The 19,064-nt window shown below is 40.8% G+C and overlaps 1 protein-coding gene across 1 annotated transcript; it reads left to right on the top strand.

Annotated features, from left to right (window-relative positions):
* Positions 1–471: 471 nt before the first annotated feature.
* On the top strand, positions 472–18,032 carry LOC124226529 (DLA class II histocompatibility antigen, DR-1 beta chain-like). The gene is made up of 6 exons (XM_046639887.1): positions 472–574; positions 7,049–7,318; positions 10,168–10,449; positions 11,181–11,291; positions 13,948–14,060; positions 17,652–18,032. The coding sequence occupies exons 1-6, from the start codon at positions 487–489 to the stop codon at positions 18,030–18,032; spliced, it is 1,245 nt and encodes a 414-aa protein (XP_046495843.1). The 5' UTR covers positions 472–486.
* Positions 18,033–19,064: the final 1,032 nt, after the last annotated feature.

The raw sequence follows: 19,064 nt of genomic DNA, 5'->3' as shown, positions 1-19,064 counted from the left end.
TGCAATAAAGACCAGATTAAAGGTCTCCTAACTTGCAATCATCCCCCCTCCGCCCCCTCAACTCCTAGACGCATGAGCCTACATTTTTCAAAACAGCTCTGCCTTCAAGCAAGAGAGATGAGTGCTCCCAAAAGGCTCAAACTTATATACACATCACTGACTAGCATAGAACTGGCTCGCAATAGGAGCCCAACTGAAATGTTTCAGACAACAGGATCAAACCTTTTAAGTACCAAATTAAAACAATCCTTCTAATGAAGGAAATCTAAGTTTTAGAAGACGACCCTCAAACTGAATCTCTGACCAGCAACTGATGATGCTGTTCATCCCTGATGCTGATTGGTTCTCAACACTGAGATTACTCAATCCAGGAACAAAGAAATGAGGTCCCTGGTTGGTATTGTTTGGGATGTGAGAGGGGAAGGGTCCTAGAACTCACTGAGATTTGTTTGCTCCCCTGCACTCTGTCATCTCCTGATCTCCAGCATGGCATGTCTGTGGTTCCCTGGAGGCTCCTGGACACTGATACTTATGGTACTGAGCCCTCCTCTCACTTGGGCCAGGAACACCCAACGTAAGTGCACACCTTGGGTGGTGAGCTACTGTGGGGAGGAGGGAGGAAGTGAGTTAGCTCTGTCACTGTGTCCAAACAACGACCCTTTAAAAACTGTCATTTTCTTCAATGACCACCTATCTTTATTATATAGATCCCCAATTCTTTCCACAACAAAAGGGACCTGGATGCTTGTCCTCTCAATGAGAGCTGCATAAAGAGCCCCCATATATATAGGACATTTTTTCTCATCTCTCCTTTAACAAAACTTCTCCAGCCTTACATTCCATTCCCTTAGGATCTTGAGAAGATTTACAAATAACTATTTCAAAATAATTCCCATCCAACGTTTCCCTTTATTATGTAGATTTATGTCAGATAAAGGCATAACTGAAAATTTTATAAGGAGTCAAAAAGAATAAGAAACATCTCTCCTAGAAGATCCTGTGTTATGCCCTCAACAGAATCTGTGATATTGGTACCTCTCCATAATATGTGAGGATGTACCAAGAGCCTCCCCCATTACCTCCTTTCCTTTCTCCCTGAACCCCAAGGCCTGTATCCCTGTCCTGGAGGGTCTCTGACAGAAGTTGGGATTAGTGCTCTCTATCTCTCCCATGGAAAGCACCCTGGATCTGAAGCAGGGGTCCTCAGACCTTGGAATGACTCTACAGTTAGGAGCACCATTGGGGTGTTCTTTGATGCTTAAAGAACTTAAGACATCTTCTGAAAACCTGGCATAGGATAGTGTTCATTATGAATCTGTGTTGAACCTTTCTATATATCAGTTTCTCCTACATCTCCCATTTCTCTAGTGTGAGCCCAAAAGAAGGAATAAATTATATGAAATTCTATTTTCATAAACCAAAAATAGTCAAATATTAGCAATTTTATATAGTTCCAAGCATACACCCTGAACAGGATTACACAGAAATCATGAAACTTGTTTATATCCCATAGGGCTGAAAGTCGAGAAGCTAGTCAAGGGAACTCATTGTCCTCCCGGAGTCTTAGCCCCAAATGTCATAGGTTCATTCATCATGTCCTCTGTTTTTCTTAATTAGCCATGTTTGGTTACCTCTACTTCCAGTTCTTCCCTATTCCTTCCCCAGCTATGTCATCACCATAACTGAAAATCCCCAAAGTTTGCACAAACCCTCAGCACTATAACAGATCCATTGGATGAACTGAAGCAATGAAATTTTCCCTCTTTCTTAAAACTACATTTTTCTCACCTGTGGATGTTTCTTCCAACTAGTAGGAGGAAGAGGAAGTTTGTCTGAACTTCTCACAGGAATCAGAAGGAATATAATGTGTCATCAGAATAAAAGAGTGTTGGAACTTGAGCCCAATCTTGCTTTCCAGGGTCCTCACAATGACCAATTCTCAGAACCTTGGGCTTATTCATTTAGACACAAATATTGTTCTGAGCAACTATTATATACTGGGCTTTGTTCTAGGCTCACATAAATCTATTTGAGTAAGATAGAAAAGACCCTACTACCATGAAACTTACCTAATGACAGGAGAGAAAGGTAATAACCCCATAAACATTTAACAAAGAAAAGAATTTCAGAGAGCAGTAAGTGCTTCAAAAAAATACATCGGAGTCATGGAACAGAGAGAACGGATTCACCTGACTTCAGTTCAAGTGGCTAGGGAGCTCCCACTGAGAAAGTGACATCTAGTTGAGACATGAATGGTGAGAATAACTCAGTCATGTGAAAGGTCTAAGTGACCAGTGTTCCATCCAAGTAGAGGGCACAGGGGAAAGGTTGAAGTGTGGGAAGATGTTTGCTGTGTTTAAGGGACAGAAAGAAAGCAAGAGTGGCTGAAGCAGAGCGAGCAAGTTGGGAAGTGGCAGAAGATGAGATTGGAGAAAAAGTCAAGAGCAGAATCATATTAGGCCCTGACAGCCAGGGTAAAAAATCTGAATTTTATTTAAAGAGAAAGGTGAAACTACTGAAGGGTTACAAAGAGTAATTTATATTTATTTTTAAAAAATAATTCTAGCTACCACGTGGAGATGGGATTGTAGATATTCGCAAATAGAGTCAGGGAGACCAAATAGGAGCAGGGTACAATTCTCCAGGGCAGACATGCTTGTGGCTTCCTTTAGTGTGGGAGTCACAAAGATGGTGGTCAAGACAAAGTGAACAGATTTGGGATAGATTTTTGTGTGACTTTTAATGAATTAAATGGTAGAGTGGGAGGATAGAAAATCAAGCTTATCCCTAAGGATTTTTTCTTTTATAATAACTAGGTGGATGATTGTGCTGTTTGAGAGAGGGCAGATGTGAGGGGAAATAATTTGAAGTGGGTTGTTAGGAATAAAGGTTTTGCTCAAGTTAAATTTGAAATAATTTTTTACTTTTATGTAGGGCTGTCAAGAGGTCAGTTGAATATATGAGACTGAAGCTCAGAAGGAGGCCAGAGCTGATGATGTCACCAACACACGTACTCTGTTAAATTCCAGGAAAGTAGAGAGGTTACATAGGGAGAGAGAGAGTTTGTAGAAGACAAAAGAGGGTAAGAGTCACACCCAGAAAACCTAGAGCCAATGAGTCAGCAAAGGAGAATGAAATGGGGCTACCAGTGATATTGAGGAAGACCATGAGAATGTGATACACAGAAGTGAAGGACAGTAGATTCTTTTCAGTAAAGAGGGAGTAGCCAGTGGCAGTGAGTACCACTAAGAGGTGGGTGAAGTGAGAATATGACAGAGAAGTGAGCACCGGGTTTGGTGGAACTGTCATTTGCAGTCAGTGGAGTACGCAAGATAGAAACTGGATTGGACTGTTGGAAGAGAGAATGGGAGCTGAAAAAGTGAAGAATGGATTACAGGTAACTCTTCTGAGTAGCTGACCTCGAGGAAAGACTGTGCTCAGTGATCAGGCAGTCAGCTGGACCTGAAGTATAAGAATAAAAGAACCTGAAAAGAAGCTTGGAAAACTTGAGAACCAGAGATGTCAGTCATCCACAAGGAAGCACTAGAGTGCCCTTGTATGCAGAGGTGACTGGTATGCAAAAACCTGTTAATTCATGCAACCAATATTTATTAGTAACCTAGACTACATCAGTTATTACCCTAGGTGAGGAGAATGGGGTGAAGAACAAAAAAATCTGGTCTCGATCAGCATGGAGCATCATAACATTTTGCAGTTACTATGTACCAGGCATATAGATTTCAGTATGTAATTCCCATAACTATCTTATCATATCTGTAACAATAAAACCATTGTATCTATTAAAAGCATTATATCTATGGAATCTAAGATTCAAAGAGTTTAAGTAACACAGTGTCACATGGTTAGCCAGACATAGATTAAATAGTCTAAATCAGAGTGTATACAAAGTCCCACTCTTCCACGTCTGTATGCTCCTTATGTATTAGGTTCATGTAAACTCCATTATTATACATAAATCAATGTGTTCTGCCCTTATGTGTTCAAAATGGAAATTAGTGATAACATTAATAGAAAACAATTGCCAAATCATGATGAAGATATTATTTGCTTTAGGAAGTTAAGGAATAGAAAGACTTTGTGAGCCTGCATTCATAAAAGTTATAAAATTTAAAATTGTTCTATTTTTAGTGAGTACTTATTATGTGATCAGCATTAGGAAGAGTCACTATTTAATTTCACAATTAACAATAATCTTGTGATGAACATGTAATTATTAAATCCATTTTAGAGATAAAGAAAAAAGATTCATGAATGTTTAAAAACTGACCCAAGTGGAAGAGTTCATGTTCAAATTCATATTTTCTGAATTAGAGCTTGGGCTTCTAACCACCATTAGTGAATAGTGGCTCAGTTGGGTAAAATTGGTAAAATTTCTGATATACATATGTACCAGTGTGTGTCTTAGGGTAGGAGAGAGATGCATGGCCTGCCCGTTCCAATGTGTAGGAGAAATTTACATTCATTTTCACTTTATTATTTGAAAAGTTCCATATGGGTTCACACTATGTGCAGGCCATCATAGGCATGTGTCAAAGAATGCAAAGAAATATTGAATACACTTCTTCTTCTGAGATTTTGTTGGCAAGGTTGGCTAGGCTTGCCAAATAAAATTCAAAATGACCAGTTAAATCTGAATTTCAGATAAACAACAAAAATCCAAATTTAACTTGGCATGCTGTATTTTATTTTCTAAATCTAGTAACCTTAAGTTGGGCACATGGACATGAACCAACAGTGCTAACTAAACAAGCTACAGTGAGCAAAAACTTCACACATTTTCATTTTATAACTTTCTCATGTGTCAAGAAGGTACTTACAGAATTTCTGGAAAGTGACATAGACCTGGTCTGATCGATAGTGTGCTCCCCTCTGTCATCATTTCTATGGGGTAAAAGGAGCTTTGTGAAGGTCTCTACTCAGAGTCTGGGAACTGGCTCATTTTTGTGAACTGTCTATATGAGAATGTCATCTCTTTGTCAGTGTCTCACCTTCTGGTGGGACTTGACTACAGAAATGAGAGTTCTACATATGACCAGACTGGTAATTTAATGCCTACTGGTATTATTGGGAGTAGGAGACTGAAAGTTAGAAAATGAATTAGTTGGGACATTGAACAGGGAGAAAATGCCTGTGGCTGCAGTTAATTCGATAGATAAGTAATGGATCAGTTGCAGAGAAATTAAGAAGGAAGATGATGTGAAGGATAAATATATAACTTGGTGGCTGAAGTGTCCTGGTACCTATTCCAACGTGTAAGGGGTTTTTCTACACCGTGAAGCGGTCCTCCTACACCAGCTGTATGTCCTACAATTCAACTAAATTCTGACACTACCTACCCAGAGATAAGGTCAGATCCCACAGGTTAAGGGCTCAGTCCTACAGGACAGCCGCCTTTCACTTCAGACCCCAATGGCAAGTTCAGCTTGTCACCTGTGCTTCTGACCGAAGGGCTATAGATTGGAGGTTCCCATGACCACTTCCTTTGGTTTGGTTAATTTTCTAGAGTGGCTCACAGACCTCAGAGAAACATTTTACTTAGTAGATTACCAATTTATTATAAGTGGGTATAACTCAGGAACAAGAAGATGGAAGAGATTCATAGGACAAGGTATGGGGAAGGGACGCAGAGCTTCCATGCTCTCTGAGCGCACCGTTCTCCCCTAAATAGCCACATTTTCATGAACCCAGAAGCTCTCTGAACCTCATCTTTTTAAAGTTTTATGGAGATTTCATCACTTAGGCATGACTGATTAAATCATTGGCCATTGGTAACTGAACTCAATTCCCAGCACCTCTCCCCTCCCTGAAGGCCAAGGGGGTGGGACTGAAAATTCTGATCCTCCAATCACTTGGTTCATTCTCCGGGCAACCAGCATCCCCAAATTGGGATCCCTAAATTTACCTCATTAACATAACAAAAGACATACAGAGTTTAGGAGCTCTGTGTCAGAAAACGGGATGAAGACTAAATGTATATTTCTTATTATAAATCACAGTATCACAGTGACTGATTGGCAAGGCAAAGAAATCAGTAAACTTTGGTCCTGAACAAATTTATTTTGCTGGAAAAGTAGCTCTACACTGGGACCAGATTCCTAAAAAACATAAATTTCATGTAGGACCAAGATTTTCAACAGATATAATATTGGCAAATTTGTCAATGTAATTCTCAGCTGCTCCATAATCAACAGCAGCTTCTTCACCATGGTGTTCTCAGATGGCTTACACCAGTGATTCTTAGCCAGAGACAATTCTTTCAAGCTTCTCCACATGGTGTTACCTTTACCTGAAGTGTGCCTCCCGTTTGCCCCAAACATATACACACACACACTCTTCCCTATTCCACATCACCTTAACTTTTCCTGTCACATCTTAAATGTCACTCTCAGAAACCACTTCTCTGGCATCCTGAGGTAATTTAGATCATCCTGTTATTCTCTGTTCTGGAACTCCACACTATTCTTCTCACATTTCTCACTCCTGTAAAAATTCTTGTGTGGTTGTTTTTTGTTCGTCGCTTTCACTAAAGTTTAAGCTCCAAGAGTGGTGATGAGATGTCTGTTTTTCCCTTCTTGGGATTCCCAGGGGACAGCACAAGGTCTTTACTAACCAAGTGATTACAGAATGAACAAGGAGGTGGGACATGTTTAAGGAATGGTTAAAGAGCTGTGGGATGAGAGGAGGGGGTGGTGAGTGTCCTCCAGGTGGACGCAACTAGGAGGAGGTGGTCATGGGGAGAAATCCTCCTCCAGCTTCCAGCTCCTGCTAGGAGGTCTGAAGCCAGGCCCGGAAGCCCAGTGGATCCTGAATATCTCTGGACTTGAGGGGTCTCCTCCGCCAGGCCAGGCCTCCCCCTGCAGATGAAAGATGAACCCCTGGGGTGCTGGTAGCTGGGGGTCCAGTGGAGCCAGTGAGGGGTGTCCTAGTGCCCCGACTCGCGCCTGGGCGCCCCGTATGGGTGGTGGGCACCGCCATCAGTCTCTTCTCAGAAGCCCGCCCCGGTGACCAGATCGTTTCTGCCCCACAGCACATTTCATGGTGCAGGCTAAGTCCGAGTGTCATTTCTCCAACGGGATGGAGCGAGTGCGACTCCTGGACAGATACTTCTATAACGGGGAGGAGAACGTGCGCTTCGACAGCGACGTCGGGGAGTTCCGGGCAATGACAGAGCTGGGGCGGCTGGATGCTGAGCACTGGAACCGGCAGAAGGATGACCTGGAGCGGAAGCGGGCCGAGGTGGACACGTTCTGCAGACACAACTATGGGATTTTCGATAGCTTCATGGTGCAGCGACGAGGTGAGCGGGGTGGATGGGCTGCCGGGGGGGGGCGGGGGCAGTTGTGTGTGTGAGAGAGACGGACAAACAGACACAGAGTCAGAGACAGAGAGAGACTCAGTCCAGGTGAGTGTGTAGGATTGTGAGTGAGCACAAGTTATGAGGGTTCCTGTGAGAGCCTGTTGTGTAGACAGTGTGTGGTTTTTGTCAGTGTGTGATTGTGGAGGGAGAGAATGTGTGTGTGAGGGTTGTACTGTGAGCTGAGGTGGGACAGAGAGAATGTGGGTTGGGGGCGGGCCTGTGGTGGGCAGAGTCGGGGTAGGTGTGGGGTGGGGGATGCAGGAAGGAGAGCTTCACGTGGCCTTGGGGGCTGCTGTAGGGGAGAAGAGAATGGGAAGAGGGAGAGAGGCAGCACAGGGGTCTGGAGAGGAGGGAATCATTGATTGGGGTGGGTGGTTACATGCTGAGAGGGAGATTTAAGGTGCTGTCTGTGGTTGGGGTGAGGATTCAGGGGAGAAGAGATGAGGAATGTGACAGGTTTGGGAGAACGTGAGGAGGCTAGTCCCAGACTGCTCTTGGCACACACCCTTCCTAATCCTGAAACCCCTGGAACAAGTGTGCCTGTGTTGATGTCCATAAGCACTGCCTGGAGAAAGACAGTTGCCAGAGAGACTAATATGGAGGGAGGGAGTAGGGAGGAACCTCCCAGGCACCTCTGACCTTTCTGAGGCTTCTTTTCGGTCTCAATTTCCTGCTACTTTTTTTGTTTTCTTAGTGTATATATTGCTACATAGTTGAAACAATTGTGAAACTAGCTTTTTAAATAATGCCAATGCAAAGAATCAATAACGGAGCCCTAGATTAGAAAGACAAGATGAGATTTATTTGAGCTGAGGACTAGCCCAGAAGCACGGTATCCACCAGGGAGGAAAGCACTCTGGAGAAGTGTGGTTTACAGCAGGTTACATACCACTTCAGAGCAAAGAACACACATCAAGCAGACAGGAATACAATTTTTTTTCAAAGTCACAAGGAGTTGTTTGCTGCAGTTTAGCATGTACACAGCAGATCAACTTGACCTTGGTTTTCTGGAAGAAATCTTATCCTCAAAGAAGTACTGGTATTGGCATCAGAGGAAGGGAGACATTCATACCTCATTTTAAAGAGTGCACTCTTTGCTTTGGGAAAATGTGTGAAGCAGATGTACAATGCATGTTTTGCGGGCCATAAGTCAGGCTGCTCTGGGAAAAACAAGTTTAAGGCCGAATCAGGTTTAAACCAGAATGGCTTCCCCATAAATCTCAATATGTGAAAACTTATTATTCTTATTATTTTTGTCAATAATTTTGTTACTTAAAATTAACATACTGATGTGACTACTTTATAATGCTAATAGTATTGAAACAGTTACATCTTATTCATTTGCAAGGTTGTAACACAGTTTACCTCACATCCCCCTTTGTTAGTTTTTTTTCAATACTGCCACTCACTTGGAAATTCATCTTTTTTTATTTTTAATTTATGTTCTTTCATTTCTAAGATCCTACCATTTTTTCACATATTTATTTGATAGTTGTAATTACTGCTCTAAGCATTATCCATTCCTGTCATCTCTGGGGTCCTAGTGTTCTTCTCAGTGATTTTATGGGTTCTCTATGCAGTAAGATTATTATCACTTTGCTGATATTTGATTCAGCATTTTCTCCATTTTGTGGTTTATATTTGGTTATGTTTATCATTTTCCATGTTAAGAATTTAAACATTTTACCTAATGAAATATACTGCAAAATTGTTGCTAATGGTATACCATCAATCTTAAATTTACCATTTTGTGGTATCATAAGAGTTGCCCCCCAGGTTTCTCCTTTCTTGAAGATAATTGTATTTGTTGAGGGACTGGTAGTGTCAAAGATTGTCTCAGACATTAAGCACATGTATTCATGAGTCCCAGATCTACTCTCACCTCAAATGTCAGTTTCGAAGGAGAAAGAATTGTAAAATTATGACAATTCCAATAATAGATGCGCACTTATTTTGCAAAGGAGAGAGATGGATCAGCTGAGTGTAAATATAAGAAATTTTTAAGTGAATGACTTTCCTTGCTCTTCTTCCTCTCCTTCAAGACTCATGCTTTTCTTGGAATTCAACTCATAGATTCAGAGAATCACCTCTGTCTGTTCCTGCTTGGTCCCAGGGTAGAACCATTTCTGACACTGTTTTAAGGTGTGAGCGCATTGAGATGCCTTTCACGATTTCATTCCCTATCTCCATCTATCCCACCACTGTTCCCCAATTTATCCTTACTACTTTGAATCATATTTTTTTTCATAGTAAACAAAGAGAATAAATAGCTAACATATATTCCAGGTTGAGTTCCAGCCATTGTTTTACTTATTTCAAGTTCTTTGATCCTCATATAACTGTAAGTTAGTATTATGTTTTTAGTATTATCTCACCTCTTTACAGGTGAGAGAGCTGAGGCATAGAGGAATTTAAAAATTCTCCCAAGATCAACCACTAAGAAGAAGAGCCTGGATTTGAACCCAGGCAGCCTAGTTCCAGAAATCATGCTTTTAATTAATACGTATGCTTTTAATCAATCTATATCCTGCAAAGGTTTGTAAATACTTCAGTTAAACAATGAATAATTGTTTCGAGATATGAAAAAAATCCCGCAATTTTCCTCAACAGCTCGCAAATCCAATGGGCCCATGCTGTAAGGATTAAATTCAAGACTCATGACTCTGGTTCCTGTTCAGCCACATGGCAGCTTTGAGGGAGGCTTGGGTTTGGACAGAGGCAGAAAGGCAGCCAACCAAGGAGACTTACTCTGTCCTCCTCACTTACTCCCTCCACCTTTTCTCTCCTAGTTGAGCCCACAGTCACTGTGTATCCTGTAAAGACCCAGCCCCTGCAGCACCACAGCCTCCTCATCTGCTCTGTGAATGGTTTCTATCCAGGCCACATCGAAGTCAGGTGGCTCCGGAATGGCCAGGAAGAGGAGGCTGGAGTCATCTCCACAGGCCTGATCCGTAATGGAGACTGGACCTTCCAGACCCTGGTGATGCTTGAGACAGTTCCTCAGAGTGGAGAGGTCTACACCTGCCAAGTGGAGCACCCAAGTCTGACGAGCCCTGTCACAGTGGAATGGAGTGAGAAGCTCCCTGACCTCATAAATTCCTCGCCCACCATAAGGGCACTTTGCTTTTCCCTGAATGTCATGTTTCTCCTCTCCCCACTCCATATTATTTTCATTTCCTCCATGTTCTCCTCTCCTTCAAAACAGGTCACAGGGGGTAGGCCCATGATATCCTGTGGTAGAAATCCTCTGATAATTTCTACAAATATCTATACCGTCTGGAGAGGCAATTCTGCCTGGCAGACAGAAAAGAGTTGTCCATGTTTTGAGCCTTCCCAAGATATTACAGGTCATGGCTCCCCTGGCCCTGGGCACCAGTCCTCTGCCTCAGGCTGGGCTTGCACTCCTGGCACCATTGCTCTGAGTTATTCATCGTGGTTTGAGAAAAGGCACAACATCTACAAGATAGGGACCTTCCTGACCCCAGGGGAGTCCAATCTCAGCTCTGCTTTTGATTAGCTCTGTCACCCTAGACAAGCTACTCAACCCCAAGGAGTCCCAGGCTCCTCTTCCATCAGATGAACTAGTGGGCTTACGTCAGGGCTGTGATATTTAAATGAGTTCAATGCCTGAAACTTGTAGCTACTCAGAGTGATTTTTAAGTCACTTTTCCAGAAATGGCCAATTATTGTAGTTCTTCCAGGGCAGCCTTCTTCCCCCATTCTCAAAGCTCTCAGTCCCAGAGTCTCAAATGGAGAAATTGGATTTGGGGTAAAAATCACTAAAACTAGCTTCTTTTCTCAGGGGCCCAGTCTGAGTCTGCACAGAGCAAGATGCTGAGTGGAGTCGGGGGCTTCGTGCTGGGGCTGCTCATCCTTGGAACGGGGCTGTTCATCCACTGCAGGAACCAGAAAGGTGAGGACCCTGCTGGCAGCTGAGACCCACACAGACCTTTGGGGGAAGAATCATGGCTTTGCTCAATTAGTTCTCTATATACCAGTGGCCCTGTACAAAGCCTTTGTTTACCTAGTCGACCACAAATTTCCTGGAAATCCAGAAATCAACCATCCATGTTTACTGTGTTAAAACATGAATGGTTATGGCCCAAAGAAGTAATAGAAGGGTCAACATGCATGGAGATCTTTCAAGACCCTGGAATAAATGCAGGAAGAGCCACTAAGTCTGACAAAATTACACTGGATTTGTGTGACAGAAACTTCATGGGTCACAGGCTCTCATTTTCTCCTCTCCTCTCTGCTCTGGCATCATGTGATAGGGGTCATGGTGTTAGAGAACTCTCAGGTGGGGGGAGGCTGGGGCTGGGGACATTATATTTGTGGACAGACTTGCCTCCATATCTTAAGTTATGTCTTCCCTTCTCTTTCCCAGGACACGATTGACTGCAGCCAACAGGTAATGCCCTTTGATTCTCTTTTAGAGAGAGGTTTGGTTCTCCTAGAACAGATGGTAGAGATAACAAGACAGGAGAAGAAATAATGGGAAAGTCTTCGAATTCTGATCAGGCAGTTTGCAGTAAATCTTCTCTCCACTTAATAAAATGGCCTGTGCTCTGAAGTAGCCTTGGCTCAGGGTGACAGAATTTTTTGCTTCTTCTTACTACAGAGCTTTAACAGGAAGCCCTCAGAGATGGGAAAGGAATCTGCTTGTAGAGTTAAGTCTGGAAACAACACTCTCCTCTGTCTTCTGCAGGACTCCTGAGCTGAAGTGAAGATGGTGACCCTCAAGGAAGAACCGTCTGTCCCAACTGCTTCACAGCATGAAAGCATTTCCTACTTGACTCTTACTCCACCAAGAGAGTGCTTTCTCAGGATCTCGTTTGCTCCTGGTTCAGTGACCCTGCAGAAAATGCCCTCCCTGACGGCTTCCTCAGTCCCCGATCTAGGCCTGGAAGTTCCCAATATTGATTGCAGTACCTCATCTTCATTCTCTCCCAGTCTCCATTGTATTCAACGCTTATGGTCTCCATTGCATCTGAACTCACCTTCTGCTCACATTTCTTCATGAGGTTTTTCTCAAATAAACATGGAGTGAAAATCATCTGCTTCATACAGCTTCAAGGACCAGAAGTAGAAAAACAGCAGAAAGGGAAGATTGTATCACAATACAGTAATGGTTTTCATTTATATTCCTGAATTTTGGACTCATGTGGATCAGAAAGGTTTTGTGGCTTACTTCCCCAGTTTTTCTGCCTATTCTCCATTCTATAATTAGGCATATTTACTTGAGCTAGTAGAATGCCCTTAATGACCCCATATCCTGGTGATCACCTACATTTATTCATCCTCAAAGACAAACACAGAAGGTCCTTCACACCATGGAATACAGAGAGGGGACTACAAATAGGAGAAATTCAGGTAATTTGTTAGAATATGATGCCTTCAAGATTTTTATAATCATATTCTTTGGTCTCTTTTTCTCTGATTTTTTAAAGAGAATATCTAAACCTAGGTACTTCTTGTATTCCTCTTTCACTTGTTAAGGGTAGGATTCAAAACCTCAATCTTTTTTCTGTCGCTTGAACAAAAATTGACGGATGCTGACTCTTTGCCTTGGAATGTACTCTTCCCATTAGTGGTCCCAGAAGGCCATCAGGACAAAGCCACAACTCTAGTGGAAAAGATATATTTTTGAGACTCTCCAGAATGGGTAACAAACTGTCTGCCACAGGAGAATCCTGTATGGATCTTACTGCAGCAGAAATCAGAGATAATGCTGGGGGGAAAAGGGGTGATATATAAATACACTGATGTGCATCCAAACAATGAAATATTCTGCAGGTAGAAGAAAAAATGAGAGGATCTCTGTACCCTGCTATGGAGTAATATCTAAAATACATTTGGAGCAAGGTACAGGAGAGTGTGTGTAGTATACAACATTTTGTCTAATAAAACAGAGGAGAAGGTTAGGGATATCTAGCTGTACCCATTCTATTCTATTCTGCATGCATTTGTAAATAGAAACAATGGGAGGATTTTAGAAATAGTTGCCTATAGGGCAAGAGAGGGAATGAGTAGTAAGGAACACAATTGAAAGGTAGACTTTTCCAAATATATTTTATTTAATAGTTTTAACTTGAAGAACACTCAAATATTTTATGTAATAAAATGTACATGATCATGTTAAAAGTAAATAATGGAAATTTTACCTCTTTTACCACCTTATTCCTTTTATTTATTTATTTATTTATTTATTGCCATTTTTCATTGTCTTACACCTCCAATACTCCAGAAATCAAGGGGAAATTTTTAAATATTTCACCATTGAGTCTGATGTGTGCAATAGGGTAGCTATCCTTTCTTAGATTGAAAAAATTCTTTTTTAATACTAGGGGTTTTTTCAATACTAGATTTTCTAATAATTAAGATCAGATGTTGAATTCTGTCAAATGATATTTTTTGATTCTATCAAGATGGTCATATGCATTTTCTCCTTCTTTCAGTTAACCTAGTAAAAGAAGTCCTAGCCAACACAATAAAATAAGAAAAGGAAATAAATGGCATGTTATATTGTGAGATCTCTAAATTTCAAGTACTGCCATGACATCTTTTAGGCTCAAAAGGCCCAAAAGGCTTAACTGTTAGTTCTCCTGCTTTTACCAGATATGTTCCCCCACCCAGCAGGAAAGCATCCCCACCTGGCTACTTCTCCTGTAAGCCTGAACAGGTGCACTCCACCTGATCCTCAGCCTAACGGCTTCAGTTCCCTGCCAGCCCATGGAACTACTCAAAAAAACCAATAGTACCCTCCTTTGGGAACCAGAAGGACTCTATTCTCTTGTTACTACAAAGCCTGCCTCTCACAGCCCCTACTGGTTCATTCTGTTCCTAAATGCAACCTCGATGTGGCCCTACGGGGAATGCAGTGTCCTTGTCCCTCAGGCTGTGAGTATATGTGATAAACTGCTGTCAATCTCATCTGTCCACGTAGAGTGTGGTGTGTTCAGCCATTTCATATTATTTAGGGTGGGAGACCCCCCCTTCATCAACAGGGTGAAGAGGAGGTGGTCAGAATGCATGCAGATCAGAAAGGAAGAAATAAAACTATTTTTGTCCTCAGTTGATATGATGGTCTATATTAAAAATACCAAGGACCCGGTGGCACAGTGGTTAAGTGCGCACGATCTGTTCTAGGAGGCCCGGGTTCACCGGTTCAAATCCCAGGTGCAGACATGGCACCGCTTGGCAAAAGCCATGCTGTGGTAGGCATCCCACGTATAAAGTAGAAGAAGATGGGCATGAATGTTAGCTCAGGGCCAGTCTTCCTCAGCAAAAAGAGGATTAGCAGTAGTTAGCTCAGGGCTAATCTTCCAAAGAAAAAAACAACAAAAAAAAATAGCAAGGAATGCCTTTCCTCCCAAAAGAGCCTCTGAGAACTAAAGAGTTCATCAAGTTTGCAGAATTCAAGATCAACCAAAATAATCAATCTGTATTGCAATGAAGCATAAAAAAGCAATGAAGCAATGAAGATATTTTTCTTTAAATTTAAAATACAGTAACATTTATAATGACTCAAAAAAAAAGGAAACACTTAAGTAAAACTCTAATAGAACATGTACAGGACTTGTATGCTGATGTGCTGATGAAAGAAATCAAAGATCTAAATAAATGGAGAGACTTACCACATTCATCCGCTGAAACTTCAAGACAGTAAAGGTGGTCAGTTCTCCCCTGGATTGATATCACAGTTTAATGCAATTTCAAAACAAATTCCAGCAAAATGTTTACTAATTTTAAACAAAGTTATTCTAAAATTTATTTTAAAAAGCAAAGGATTTAGAATAGGTAAAACAAATTTGATAAAGAAAAAGTTGAGGGATTACTCTAACCAAATTTAAAACTTTTATATACCTACAGTAGTCAAGACTATGGGTATTGTGGTAGGATAGACACATATATTGATGGAACAGTACTAGAGAATCCAGAAACAGACCTACAACAACTCACTTTAGACAAAGGTTCAAAGAAACTCAATTGAAGATGAATAGTTTTTTCAAACAATGGTGCTGAAGCAAGTGAATATCCATGGCCAAAAAAAAGGAAAAGGAGAAAAAGAAAGCTGGACCAATTCTCACATTTTATACAAAAATTCATTCAAAATAGAGCATAAATTTAAATGCAAACTGTTAAACATTTAGAAGAAAATTTAGGTGAAAATGCTTGGGTCCTAGGGCGTGATGAAGAGTTCTTAGACATGACACCAAAAGCACAATCCAGAAAAGAAAAACAATAAATTGAGCTTTATAAAAATTAAAAACTTTTTTCTGAAAAAAAGACTTAAAAAATAGAAAAAAAAAACCACCTATAGACAAAGAGAAAATGTTTGCACACTCCAAATATCACCAAAGGCATATATCTAGAATATATAAAGGACTCTCAAAACTCCACAATAAAAACATTTAAAAATTTTAATTATAAAATTATCAAAGATACGAAGGAGCATTTTATCAAAGAGGATATCCAGATGGCAAATAAGCACACTGAATGATGTGTAGCATCACTACCCATTAAGGGAACACAAGCTAAGAACATGATGACATATCACTACATACTTATTAAAACAGATAAAATATGAAATACTGACAATGCAAAATGCTGGTAAGAATGCAGGGAAACTGAATCTCTCACACACTCTGAAATAGTACGATCCTTCTGGAAAATAGTATGGCAGTTTCTTGAAAAACTAGACATACACTTACCTCATGACTAAGTAATCACATTTCTGGGCATTATTGCTAAACAAATGAAAACTCATGTTCACATAGTAACCTTACACAAATGTTCACAGCAGCTTAATTTATAATAGTCCTGAAGTGGAAAGAACCAAGATGCCCTTAAACAGGTGAATATTTGAACAACCTGTAGTATATCCATACCATGGAATATTACTCAGCAATAAAGAAAAGAACAAACTTCTCATACACCCAACAACTTGGACAGATCTCAAGGACATTATGCTGAGTTTAAAATGTTAATTTCAAATAGTCATATACTATATGATTCCATTTATCTAACATTCTTAAAATGACAAAATTATAGAGATGGAGAACAAATTAGTGGTTGTCAGGTGTTAGGGTGATGGTGACTGATGGAAAGTAGCTGTGACTATAAAGGGAAGCATGAGGGAAAGCTCCATAGTAATGGAATGGTTCTGTGCTTTATTGTTGTGGTGGTTGCACAAATCTACAAATGTGATAAAAGATAGGCATAAAACTATACACTCACGTTGTATCAATATCAGTTTCCTGGTTTTGATAGTGTTCTATAGCTTAACATATAACCATTTGAGGAATCTAGGTGAAGGGATACACAGGATCCCCTGGACTGTCTTACAAAGATCTGTGAATCTATAATTATTTCAAAATAAAAAGATTTTAAATATTAGCTGCCAACCAAGAATACTCTGACTAGAAAAGCTGTAGTTCAAAATTGATGGAGAGATAAAGAATTTTCCAGACAAGCAAAAGCTAAAGCAGGTCATCACTATTAGAGCAGCCATATAAGAAATTTTAAAGGGACTTCTTTAGCCTGAAATGAAGGGCACTAATTAGGAACAGGAAAACATGAAAGTATAACTCTCACTGGTAAAAGTAAATATGTAGCGAAAGCAGTGGAATAATCACTTATAAAGCTAGAATGAAGGTTAAAAAACAAAAGTAGTAAAAATAACTGTAACTACAATAATTTGTTAAGGGACACACAAGATTAAAAAACTGTAAATTGTAACATCAAAAACATAAAACATGGGAGTAGAGTAAAATATTGAGTTTTAGAATGCATTCAGACTTAAGTTGGTATCAACTTAAAACAGACTATTATAAATATAAGCTGTTGGTGACTTCAGCAACATGGCAGAGTGAGCTGTTCCCTTTGTCTCTCCTCCTCTGAATTACAACTAAATGGACATTCATTGACCACTGGAGGATATCCACACAGCACAACAGGTAGCCTGAGAGACCCATGCAGCTATATATCTGAAGGCGGAGGGACTGGGTCCCTGGGAGGCTATGGAGATAGGTGAGCACTCACCTATCCCTTCCCAGCAGAAGCAAGCCAGATAAAGGTCTTCACACAGTAGTTGGTTGTACTCTAAGTGGAGGCGGGACAGTCCAGACTGCAAGCAAATGCTGTCCCAGCTGGCAAGAATGCCCACCATGGAACCACAGCACTGCCAGTGGGAAATTGCCTCAAGAAGACTGTGAGAAGCAGCAGCAGAAGGCCTGCATTCACATGCGAATGCTTTCCCGACCAATGGTAGTGCCCACCATGCCACCATAACTCCACCAGGGGAAACAAGCATCAGCATGACTGTAAGAAGAGGGGGGCAGCAATCCTGAGTGAGCATGCACATGCTTTCAAAGCTGGTGTGAGTGCCCATCGTGACACTGTGGCCCTAATGAGTGGCCCCAGCTCAGACCCTGTGAAGAAGCCCCACCCACCAAGCACAGCAGCTGGTGTGACTGTAAGCGGAGGCAGTTGCAATCTGGAGTACATGCAAAAGCCTACCAGAGTGCCCAGTGTACCTGCACGACTTCCAGCAGATGGGGTGGGATCAGAAACACAGCTTTTGCTTTCCCCCAGCTGTAGCAGGTGGAATCTGGGAGCTGATACTACCACAAATGCACTGCCAAAGGATTAGTTTATCAAACACCATGGAATAATTCAGAACAGATAGAAAATGACACATCTTCAGAAACACTCTGAAGCCACAGAAATTTACAATCTAAATGACAGGGAATTCAAAATATCTGTCATTAAGAAACTCAATTAGTTACAAGAAAACTCAGAAAGACAATTCAATGAGCTCAGGAATAAAATTAATGAGCAGAGGGAATACTTCACCAGAGATTGAAACTATAAAAAAAACAAACAGAAATTCTGAATATGAAGAACACAATGAGAGAAAAAATAATATCTAGAATTCTTAAAAAACAGAGCTGACATTATGGAGGACAGAATTAATGATTTAGAGGAAAAGAATATAGAAATGTTTCAGGTGGAAGAGAGAGAACTAAGGTTTTTAAGAAATGGAGGAATTCTTTGAGAAATATCTGACTCAATTAGGAAATGCAACATAAGGATTATAAGTATTCCAGAGGGAGAAAAGAGCAGAGAGCTTGTTCAAAGAGATAATAGCTGAGAACATCCCAAACCTGGATAAAGTACTGGTCTCACAAATACATGAAACCAATAGAACTCCTAATTACATCAATGTAAAAAGACCTTCTCCAAGGCATATAATAGTAAAACTGGCAAAAGTAAATGACAAAGGAAAAATACTAAGGGCAGCAAGGCAGAAGAAAATAATCTACAAAGGAACTCCTATCAGGCTTTCAGCAGATTTCTCAGCAGAAACCTTACAGGCTAGAGAGAATGGAATGATATACTCAAAACAATGAAAGACAAAAACTTTCAGCCAAGAATACTCTATCCAGCAAATCCGTGCTTCAGATATGATGGAGAAATAAAAGCTATCCCAGATAAACAAGAGCTGAGTGACCTCATTGCCACAAGGCCTGCCTTACAAGAGATATTGAGCAGAGCCCTCCCATCTGAAACTAAAAAGCAAAGGTTTACAAAACCTTGAGCAAGGAGAGAAATATACAGATGGAATCAGGAAGTTGCAGCTCCGTGTTAGAACAGATTAGTAAATACTTAATTATAGCATAAT

This window comes from Equus quagga, chromosome 15 (genome assembly GCF_021613505.1).
Source record: "Equus quagga isolate Etosha38 chromosome 15, UCLA_HA_Equagga_1.0, whole genome shotgun sequence".
NCBI classification, from domain to species: Eukaryota; Metazoa; Chordata; class Mammalia; order Perissodactyla; family Equidae; genus Equus; species Equus quagga.
Note: the sequence above shows the minus strand (reverse complement) of the source record. Positions and strands in the feature narration are given on the sequence as shown.

What these genes read in the sequence shown, in the direction of transcription:
- LOC124226529 (XM_046639887.1), top strand. Translation starts at nt 487, where the DNA reads ATGGCATGTCTGTGGTTCCCTGGAGGCTCCTGGACACTGATACTTATG. An exon ending in TTGGGCCAGGAACACCCAAC is followed by an intron (nt 575 to 7,048) that starts GTAAGTGCACAC and finishes TCTGCCCCACAG; the next exon opens with CACATTTCATGGTGCAGGCT. An exon ending in CTTCATGGTGCAGCGACGAG is followed by an intron (nt 7,319 to 10,167) that starts GTGAGCGGGGTG and finishes TTTCTCTCCTAG; the next exon opens with TTGAGCCCACAGTCACTGTG.